The sequence below is a fragment of the Neofelis nebulosa genome, chromosome 5 (assembly GCF_028018385.1).
Source record: "Neofelis nebulosa isolate mNeoNeb1 chromosome 5, mNeoNeb1.pri, whole genome shotgun sequence".
NCBI lineage: Eukaryota > Metazoa > Chordata > Mammalia > Carnivora > Felidae > Neofelis > Neofelis nebulosa.
The window spans coordinates 82329600-82341365 of record NC_080786.1 but is presented as its reverse complement, the minus strand read 5'-3'; the positions used below and the strand labels follow the sequence as shown (position 1 = coordinate 82341365).

Here is an 11766-nt window from a genome sequence, read left to right as displayed (position 1 = left end):
TGCCACCCAGGCGCCCCCAATTCCATCTTTTTAAAAAAAGTGTTTATTTATTTATCTTGAGAGAGAAAGTACAAGCACGGAGGGGCAGAGAGAGAGGAAGAGGGAGAGAATCCCAAGCAGGCTCCCCGCTGTCAGTGCAAAGCCTGACACTGAGCTTGATCTCACAAACTGTGATATCGTGACCTGACCTGACCTGAAACCAAGAGTCAGATGCTTAAATGACTGAGCCACCCAGGCGCCCCCAATTCCATCTTTTAAATAATGTCTTTTGTGTTACTATCAACTCTGGATGCCAGAGTGGAAAGGGATGGGGTAAGGAGATCTGTTTACAAAATACAAAACTTTTTAAAAAATTAAAGATTTGGTCCAAAAAAAAATAAATAAAATAAAGATTTGGTCTAACTTAGACCTTATATTCTTTCTTCATTTCCTTTGTCTCCATTTTCGTGTGACAGAAGTTTTCTGTGATGTATATGTGTGTACTTTATTTTTTAAATTTTATTTCTCTTTTTTAAGTTTTTATTTTAATTCCAGTTAGTTAACATACAGTGTAATATTAGCTTCAGGTATACAATACAGTGATTCAACATTTCCCTACATCTCCAGGGCTCATCACAAGTGCACTCCTTAATCGCCATCATCTATTTAACCCACCCCGTCATCTCCCTTCTGGTAACCATCAGTGCGTTCTCTATGGTTACCAGTCTGTTTTCTTGGCTTGTCTGTCTGTTTCTCGCTCTCTTTTCTTTTGCCCTTGCTCATTTGTTTTGTTTACAGGCACGCTTTAACAACATGATGAAAGCTATAAATTCTCTCTGGAGGAAAATGCACATACATTGACAATCTTGTACTCACTTTAAGGTGTTATGTTTTCTGTTTTACCTTTTTTGTTTTTAACAAATGAAGAATACTATAATGAGCTTCGAAAAAGGAAGGATAATTTATTTTATCACTCCAGTGACATATAAGACACAATTTGATTTTTCCACCATAGCATGAGCATTATAAAAAAAAAAAATCCTAACCTTGACCACATCTATTTTTCGTACCTTTATGAGAGGATTCTGATTTTGAGAAATGACGTGTGGAATTATGCTGGTTTGTAACATGAGTGTAATCCAAATCCTCAGCTTCTGTCATGGTAGGCGGTGGTGGCCTGAAGGGAAGTCAGAATTTAAAGAGACAGTCTAAGTCGTGGTGACTACAGAGCCACCTCCCAATGGACTGCAGGATAAAAACTTTTTTTTTTTTTTTTGGTAGAAATGCAAAGCCACAGGGTAGCAGAATTCTCATCTTAGTTCCTGGCCTGTTGCATAACCTTGGGAGTAAATTATTTTAGCTTACTGTAACCTTTGATGCACATAACTCAATAAAAACAAATATTTACTGAACACCTAATATGTGTGGGGCACTGTGCTAAGGGCTAGGGAAGCAAAGATTATTGAGATGTGTGACTGCTGTTGTTAATGAGAAATTTACTTTGTTTTGGCAAGCTTTATGAAGAAAAAGAGGGCGAAAGGAAAGAGCAGAAGGGAAGTAATTAAGAAAGTTAAGGAAAGAAAAAAAAAAAGGGAGGACAGGTGTCACGTAAGGCGGGAGGAGAGCGAAGTAGGAGTGGGCAGGGAGAGGACAAGGGTCAGCATATAAAATTTAGAGCAAAGTTCCTAATTCCACTAGGGGGCAAAGCAGAGCTTACAGAAGGAAAGGACAGTCACACATTGGCAATTTTTCATGTCAAAAGAAGACAAAATATAAAAAAAAACAAACATTGGGAAATTTTTCCTACTCTAAAATTTTCTTTTTAATTTTTTTTTTAACGTTTATTTATTTTTGAGACAGAGAGAGACAGAGCATGAACAGGGGAGGGTCAGAGAGGGAGGGAGACACAGAATCTGAAACAGGCTCCAGGCTCTGAGCAGTCAGCACAGAGCCTGACGCGGGGCTCGAACTCCCGGACCGCGAGATCGTGACCTGAGCCGAAGTCGGACGCTTAACCGACTGAGCCACCCAGGCGCCCCTCCTACTCTACAATTTTTATTATTCTAAAACTAAACATAGTTTAGTTTGACATTGATGAAGATGAAGAACAACATCTCTCCTTTTTTTGGTTGTTGCTTCTCAAAGGTACACTTAAATGTTGTGTTAAAGCATGGAACCAGATAGGTAACATAATGTGTCAAATATCTAACCATGTTGTACGATGCTTTTTGTAGCTGGAAGGCATAAGTATACTGCAATTCAGAAAGTTTTGGTAACCTTGGTACAAAGTCTCTTTCATAGAAGAATATAGACACGTGATTTCAAATTTCTCACTCTGTCCCTAAGCAATAGGTCTCTCCTTGGGTATTCAGTGTCTGCAACAGGTCACCACAGGATACAAACTTGTGTATATACTGAGGACTGTGGTATGGGTTCTACTCAGATGATGTCAATTAACTTTCAGGACAAGCTGCATGGTAACTGTCATACACATATTTTAGAGTTAAATTAGGTGAGATGAAGTAAGTTATCTGTCCAAGCACACACCGTTGTTAAGTGGCAGGGCTGGGACTCAAACTCACCTGGACTTCAAAATTTGTGCTATTTACTATGCTATGGTCTGCTACATAGATGTGTATTTTTATCAGCAGTAGTATCTGCATCCAAGACTATACACACATATGCATATGTGTGTACATGTGTGTGTGTGGATATATATATATCCATATATATACACACATATGTATATATGTATATATATACATATGTGTGTATATATGCACATATATGTGTGTATATATACATTTATGTACATATATACACGTATACATATACACAGATGCACATATATGTACACATATACACACATACATATGTGTATATATATACATATATATATAGTCTGTATATTATACTTTTAAATGGTATTTGGCTTATATTTTAATACTTTCATGCATTTGTTATACACATATAATTAATGTAAGCATAATAAGTGATATGGTATTTTTCATTTTTCTTATTTTTCACTTTGAACTATGTGTTTAACAAATATTAAATATTAAATAGTGTTTTTCTTTTGTTATCGACTGACATAACATTTACCTTAAAAAGCAGTGTTATAAGTTGGCAGGAAGAGTTGAGACAAACAATCTGAACTAGAATTAAGAAACTCAACTTCAAAAACCAGGTGGTTAAAGAAGTAACTTAGACCCAAGAAAAAGGGATTGGGAATCAGGGAGCAGAGCCTCATCTCTACATTTTTGCAAGCTCTTATATCAAATGATCAAAACCCAGAAAAACAAAAGCCAAATGGGACTCCTAAAAATAAACAAACAAACAATATTACTACCTCACGATCAATTCCTCATCAAGGAAAAGGATGTCAACATGTGCAACACTGCACAGAACTCCCACACATCCACTAGGGTAAAACAAGTCAATCTAGAATGCCCTCAGTTCTCTTTGCATGCTGTTCTCCTTAGTTTCTGATTATACAGAGGACAAATCTTGGCTTATGGCATTCAGTGATCCCTATCAAACAGATTCACTGCACTGGAGATAGTTGTTTTAAAGTGAAGGGTATTCACATCCAAAATTAGAAAAATCCTGTTAACCAACAGTTTGTTTTATAGTTTTGTATGTATTGGGAATACCTGTTTCCTGTTGTTCTCATGAAATGACATACATGTTTAAGTTAGCAATACAGGCAAAATACCTTTCAGAATTTACTCAGAAGTCATTGAAGAAGCCCTCCTAGATACCAGACTAGACTGTCTCCTTCTTTTCTTATGATACCATGCACTTTTCATCCAAAGCATTCAACATAATGGTTATTTGTATAATTGCTTAGATGATAAATTTCATGAGAACAGGAAGCAGTTCTTTCTTGGTAACTGCTGCTTACTCTAAGATAAAGTTTTCTCTTTTCTAAGAGAAAAATGTAAATAAAACACCAGGTAGTAGTATCAGTATAAAATACTATACTTAAAAGATTTTGGAACTTGGTTGAAACTTTTTCCAGTTACAAAGAGTTGAAGTTAATTCAGATTGCCAGCTGATACTCCCATTTCCTTAGATAGAGTAATGGACAAAGAAACTGATTCTTGACCATGAATGTTATAAGCTCCTCCCAATAACTTGTCTTCCCTCTACTACTATTATCACTGCACTGAAGTAAACTTCTAGACCTAGGAAGCTCCATGTTTTTCAATCCCTGAAACCATCTCTTTCTGTACAAATAGCTAACTAAATCTACTATAATTAAATGTGAAGGAGAAAGAAAAAAGGGAAAAAATGTGAAAGAGGAAACCATAGACTCTAATCAGAAAGCATATATTCCAGTATTAGTTGTATAAGGCAACCATAATACTAGGCTTAATTTCTAACTATGAAAATAGAGATTTCGTAAAATTCTAATTTTTTTTTTGTTACCTGTATCTATATCTGTATCTACACAAAAAATCTTTCTGTAACTGATACTTAAAGACAAATGTTTCTCTCCAGTCAGTTCTACCAGTCATAGGTCACTTTCATTCATTTATAATAGCCATTTTTAATACAGGATCATTTGATTATCCATTCTTTCAATATGCCAAATATTTTTAAAAGTACGTATTATATTTCAAAAACTTGTTTTCAACTTTAATACATCTTTTTAAATAGCCATTACAGATTGTTCTATCATATCTGATATGAAAATTATTAGTGTTCTAAAGAGCCCACAAGTTTTGAAGATTGCAGAGTAAGCCTAAAGATTATAATTCAGCTGACTAAAGAAAGCATAATAAACCACACCTATTAACCTACTGAGAACAGATGAGTTACTCCTTTTTTAACTTGGATATTGCAGGGATGAAAATAAAAGTACATAATTATAAAGTATGCCATAAAGAAACCTCTGGCATGTGCTTAACTAAAAGATACAAGAAGAACCAAGTTTATACAATTGACAGAATATACTAGTGTTGCCCTAAGAGCTTTACAAACCTGATGTAGTTTTCCGAAGGATATTTACTTTCTGAAAGCCCGTGAGTTTAAAAATAGACTATGGCTTTTTAAAGACACTAAATATATTCACTTTAAGAAAACAAGTCTAGCAGCTTAAGTGTGGGCAATGAGTGGCAACAACATTATATGTTTTTCAGTGTGATAAAATTTATGTTTTAGAATTAAAACAGATATTAATAATTAGGATGAAAATTCAAGGTTTTAACAGAGTTTTCAAAGTGTCAGACTCAGTGTTACTTTTGTCTTTTTGTATATAATATTCTCTCTTCCTAGTCCAATTATGTTGTTTTGTTTTGAAAAGCAACAAAAATCAATAAAGGACCAAATAAAAAAAAAAAAAAAAAGGTTGCTTTCTGCTTCCCCAGAGACTTAAATGTTGTCTACACTTAGGTAGAAAGACAGCAATTGGTCCATTAACTGAAACCCAAGGCTGTTTGAGAGAAGTCAGAAAGTACATACACCACAGCCACAGCTACTTGATCTAGTGGGATTCAGAATAGACTGCCATGACTCAAACTAAGTGTTTGCCAAGGCTTTGAGATTCATGCAGAAATGAATTTAAGCATGTGTAAATATCATGCACATACCAATGTGACCATAAAACTTAGTAAAACTTTAAAACCTGGGGTTTTACTGGGAAAAACATCAATCTCATCCCTTCTTAGCCAAGGGCATCAGTTCAGTGAATCCAAAGACAGGAACTGGTCCTACCAAAAAACACATCATTCTTTATAAACCCTAGTTTCCAGTAAAATGATCATTTTCCTGATTTGGCTTGTTCAACCCAATTTAAGAACAAACTGAGGGTTACTGGAGGGGTTGTGGGGGGGATGGGCTAAGGGGCACTAAGGAATCTACTCGTGAAATCATTGTTGCACTATATACTAATTTGGATGTAAATTTTAACAAATAAAAAATAAAATTGAAAAGAAAAAAAGAGAATGCAAACAAAATTTGAGAATACACCCACAAGACTTGATACCGTCTCACAGGTGCCGATTTCTGGATCTCCTCTCCAGAGAATACTCTTCTCAGACAATCCACAACTCCTTACTCACCCCAAAGTCAAGTTCCTCACTCCCCTCTTCAAGTGTCATCTTACCTTGCTGGCCTGTCATTCTTAGAACGGTGAGGGTCATCACTTTCTTTTGACTTTGAGTGTGCCGATTTAGTTGTTTTTGGCTATGGACAGAAAAAGAAGGAAAAAAAATGAAAGAAAAGAAAAGCCCACATATAGAAAACAAAAGTAAGATTATTAGGTTTAGAAAATATCTAAATCATGCCAAACTCTAGTAATTTCAAGTTACTTACATTCAGTCGAACAACATGAAATATTTTTACATATGGCCACTCAGAGATTTAAAAAAAATTACAGTCACAAAAGTATGCTGGAAGCTGTCAATGCAGCCAGATGAATGGGCGACACACACATGAACATGCTCCCCCACAGGAATACACCTGGACACCCATTATTAACATAATAGCTGCACAGCAGCTGACCAGAACTTCCAGTCTGTGGAATGTTGGTCTGTGCCCTTAAACCTATTTCTGAAAATCTGATTTGGGGATGGTGATTTTCAAGCTAGGACACTAAGGAACATTCAGTCCAACCTTTCTAAGAGAAGAACTCTACCAGAACCAATTATAGAATCTAGAAATCAGACTCTAATTTGGTAGAACACTTGCTAGACATGCGACCTTTCCCCTTTTACTTGCCTGATGTGCAATCCTCAAAAATACCTACTCCTTCATAGCTGGGTTAACAAAGAATCTGAGTAACTTCTGGGCAATTATTTGTAGCTTAAATTTGTATAAGCAGAAGCATTTGGGAGCCCTTCTTCTAAAATAAAATACATCAGGAAAAATCCTGAATTACTAGGAGGGTGAAAGAAGGAGATACCTATAAATAATTAACATGGAAAAAATACTTTCATTTGTTTTTCGACCGACAACTGAATAACTGAGCAATAGGAAATAGCAGAGCAATACGATTATCATGGTTTCTATGTCTTCTTTTTCCTCCTGATCAATGCTGAGACTCAGACCGAACCAGAGATCCAAGGCAGGAATTTGTTTGAGAGAGAAGAGAAAGAGAGAACAGCACTAAACATCAACTATGCGTGGATACAAACCCTAGCTGAGACCTCCCAGGCCCAGTACAAACTCCCTCTGAAAAGCCTCTACTATAGGAATTCTTGGCCCCAGCAACTCCTCTGTTCTTCTACTATGCTTTCTTCAGCCAATTCAACCCTGTATTTGTTACCTGTCTAGTTTGTCTTCCTCCTACATTATATATTATTATGAGGAAAATATATCTTTGTCTTTCCCTGCAAGTCCACAGTGGTGCAGTGCACACAGTGACTAATGAGTGCAGTCCATTAAACTGAACTTGCACCCACCTCGTACAAAAATTAGACTATAGAAGAATAAACTGTGGTCAGTAACCATTTTGTCTAGTGTTCCTGATTAATGAGTGGAAGACAACAGTCCCAGCTCATGCTAGGCAGTTCCTATACTCTGACATGAGATGGCTGCTGGTGGTATGTGTCAGCCTGCCACGGATCTAGTTATGTCAGAGGAAAGAGAAACAGTGGGTACATGATCACAGATGGACAGAGAGAAAGTAGAGAGAGAGAGAAAAGGCCACTGGGGAAACATGAAAGCATGTGAAAATACTACATTCTCCTGTAAGGTAATAATATTTACCTATTTTACTAATATGTAAAACTTAGATTACTCATGACCAGTGGCATGTGCAACTTAATTGGTATTAAAATGAATGGAATGAGTTTTTCAATCTTAGCGGTTACTTTCTCATGATTACTTTGAAGAATTATGATTTTTTGTAATGAAATTACATTTACGAGTCAGATTTGCATATGCAATACAAGTAATTTGTGTATGCCAAATACACTGGTAGAACTCACCCTAAAAGCAGAGTCCCCTTTATAATTAATTAATAAATAAGATAAGATAAAAACAAAAAACAGAACTTACCTTCCAATCAGGGTCATGCTTTCTTTTGTCCAAAGATGATTTCTCCCTCTCCTTGGCTTTCTTGTAAGCTTTCTTTTCTTCAGCCATGAGGAGTCTAGCAATTTCCTAAACAAAATCCAGTCAGTACCACTGATTGCAGAGTTATGGGCAGAAAATTACTGGGCTACTTCTGAAGAGTATTAGTTCAAAAACTTATTAACTAATAAGAACTCACCTCATCCTGGGCTACTTGAGCTGCTCTCATGTCTACCTGGGTAGCCTATGGTACAAAAAAATACAAAAAAAAAAAAGGGTAATTTAATTAGAATCTGTGTTGTCCATTTTTAAAAATCTTACATAGAAACATATGAGTATTTCAAACCAGCTGTAAGTAACATCCTTGAAGTTTAACTGGTATACTTTCACCAGCCACCAGCCAGAGCAGCACTGTTTTATCATGTTCCACAGCAGATAGGGATATGGAATTATGATGGTAATGCTTACTCAGTAAGTAAAACTGGACACTCTATTCCCGTTAGCTTGATTTTCCACCCATACTCAACTCATAGAGGATCACAATGCCTCTCACATAATTTCAATTTTATTCAAGAAAACTTAGTGATTATCACCTAAACTTTTGCATGAAAATTTCTCACCAAAATTTCTTCTTCTTGCAGTTTTCTGGCAATTTCAGCATCATACCACTCCTGATCCCTGTGAGCCACTCGTGACGGGGTAGAGACAGCCTCTTTCATTCCTCTTGGCTTCATTCCTAGAAAACTCAATATAATAAGGCAACTGCATTTGCTTTCTGAAAAGTTGCAAAGTTTAAGAAGTTATTTTTTGTATCTAATATTGACAATATTGGCACCACTACAGAATTCACAGTAGAGTGCACCAGAAATAATTTTTTCCCAGAGGCACAGAAGTCATAGTGCAGATTATCCACACATTTAAACAGTTACCCACCCAAAAGTGCCCAGGAAAAATTCCCCTTTCACATACTTTCTTCAACAGCAGGAAATCATACAGTGAACTGTAAGTGAGGCTTTTGCAAAATAGCAAGTGAAAAAAAAAAAAAAGGTTAAGATACTAAAATAAAAAAAAAAATCAAGAAGGTTACTGAGTCAGAGTTATAAAGAGGCTGTCAAGACTGGAGGAAGTAAGAGTCTTCCTTCTATTTAACTCAGCCTTGCGTACTTTACTTCAGAAACAGCATCACCTCAGAGTTACATGACAGTCCCTATTAGCCAACCAGTGGCCCTACTGTGGCTTCTGCTCTGATGGTGAACAAACCCATCTGCTCTGGATCTTTCCTGTAGTTTCCATCAGCTCAATGCTGTTGCTAAATTTTAGGGAAGATGTAATATAAGGGAAATACCAGAGAACATAATGACCTTAGATGTCTACTCCTCTGAGAAAAAAGTAACATGGGGTATGGGTGGGGAATTTTTCCCCTACTTTGAAGTTTTATAAGCAGCATATATTCTTTTTATAACTTTTAGTCAAGTGGTAATTGCTGATGTTTATTTCAACACTGCAGATATTCCCCTCTGTGTATCCTTTATAAATTATAATTATTGGGGCACCTGGGTGGCTCAGTCAGTTAAGCATCCGACTTCAGTTCAGGTCATGATCTCACGGCTCGTGAGTTCAAGCCCCGTGTTGGGCTCTGTGCTGAGACTGGAGCCTGCTTAGGATTCTGTGTCTCCGTCTCTCTCTGCCCCTCCTCTGCTCATGCTCTGTCTCTCTCTCAAAAATAAATAAACATTAAAAATAAATAAATAAATTATAGTTATTCAACAATGTGAATGTATTATATTGAGAAGTAATATTTTTAATGCCACGAACAAGAGTGATCATCTGGAATAGTGACTTTCAGTAAATGGATTATTGAAGGTAAAAAGAAAATTTACTCCTAATTACCTATTTCTTTGCATCAGTCTCAGCCCTACTTATATATTAAAACCACTTGAGGTGCTTTAAATAAACATACAAATCTTTGACACAAACCTGAAGGGCTAATTTAAATAACCTGAATGAGATCTGGCCTTTGGTAGTTCGGGTTGATTGTTTTAAATCTTAACAGTTGATTCTTACTTGAAAATGACATTGAAGCTATTAGTTTACTGTATTATGTCCATCAAAATAACCATACATTAAAATAATTTTTATCAAAATACTTCAATACACTTGATTCACTTGCTTTAAACAAAAAAGAAAAAGAATACAACTAAATTATGGGCACATGAAGAAATTTAAATTATCTGGTGAAGCCTTTGTAGAGCTTTGAACTTAGCTCTGTGGTAAATCCAAAAGCCATGGACTCATCTCTCTTTCCCACAAACATAGACTATTAAACCTGGCTCTCTTAGCTTCAGGCCTTTAGCGTCTGTGTACCTAGAATACCAAATCCACTTCAACTTCCCATCATCTCTAGAACTACTGAATCTTATATTGCTGGGCTGGGCAGGGCTAGCTTTAGTCAGATTTCTGAGTGGTTTGTGACAGTCAGGAAACAGAGGGATACTCATAAGAGTGGATCATATTTAAATGAAATATAAACCTCCCTAAGTTATGATTAGTTTGTTCATAACTAGAAAACAGTATTTCAGGGAAAAGACATGAAATTAGGGAAGCTGACATTGGACAAAGTTGGTGGAAAAGAGGTTGTGATACTATACTGCTACCTACAGAAAAAGGACACTTCAACAAATGCTCAACGCCTTGTTGAGTCTGACAGGGAAAATCACACTTATGCCTTACTCCTTCCATTTAGCCACCAGTGAAAGAAACAACAGAGTGGGATGTGTTCAGATTTGAACACACTAAACCTTCTCCCTTCTTATGCCTCCGCCTGTGCACCAAATTCACTGAGAAAATATTTTAATATATATCAAAGACATTTGGAGGACATTCAAATGAAATAGTCAAATAAACAGACTTATTTGATTTGACAGAGTGATAAGATTGTCACCTCCAGTCAGTTTAAAACAGAATGACACAGGGGCACCTGGGTGGCTCGGTCAGTTAAGCGTCCGACTTCAGCTCAGGTCATGAACTCACAGTCCATGAGTTCGAGCCCCACGTTGGGCTCTGTGCTGACAGCTCAGAGCCTGGAGCCTGCTTCAGATTCTGTGTCTCCCTCTCCCTCTGCCCCTCCCCTGCTCATGCTCTGTCTCTGTCTCAAAAATAAACAAAAACATTAAAAAAAATTTTTAAGAGAATAACACATAGATCAATGGAATAAAATAGAGCCCAGGAATAAATCTGTGTATATATGCTCAATTAATCTATGACAAAGAAGCCAAGAATATATAGTGGGGAAAAGATAGTCTCTTCAGAAATGGTATTGGAAAACTAGACAGCTACATGCAAAAGAAAGAAACTAAACCATTTTCATATACTATATACGAAAATTAACTCAAATGGATTATAGACTTGAACATGAGACCTGAAACCATAAAACTCCTAGAAGAAAACATAAGCTCTTAGAAATGTTTTTTTTTTTTTTGATGTGACATAAAAGTAAAGGTGACAAAAAGCAAAAATAAACAAGTGGGACTACATCAAACTAAAATGCTTCTGCACAGCAAAGGAAACCATTAACAAAATGAAAAAGTAACCTACGGAATGGGAGAAAATATTTGCAAATCTGATATGAGGTGACTACCCAAAATACATAAAGAACTCATACAACACAACAGCGAAATACAATCTGATTTAAAAATGGGCAGAGTGGGGCACCTGGGTGGCTCAGTCGGTTAAGTGTCTGACTTCGGCTCAGGTCACGATCTCACTGTT

The 11766-nt window shown here is 36.4% G+C and overlaps 1 protein-coding gene across 3 annotated transcripts in view; it reads right to left on the bottom strand.

The window, feature by feature from the left end:
* Positions 1–11766, bottom strand: part of CCDC50 (coiled-coil domain containing 50) — an 86648-nt gene that overhangs the window by 27197 nt on the left and 47685 nt on the right. For all 3 annotated transcript variants that reach the window (XM_058730846.1, XM_058730848.1, XM_058730847.1), the window contains 5 exons: positions 8619–8734; positions 8198–8242; positions 7984–8088; positions 6089–6168; positions 1050–1156 (listed from right to left, as the gene is read on the bottom strand). In XM_058730846.1, the coding sequence (XP_058586829.1) occupies positions 1050–1156; positions 6089–6168; positions 7984–8088; positions 8198–8242; positions 8619–8734 (453 nt within the window). The remainder of the gene's footprint in view (positions 1–1049; positions 1157–6088; positions 6169–7983; positions 8089–8197; positions 8243–8618; positions 8735–11766) is intronic.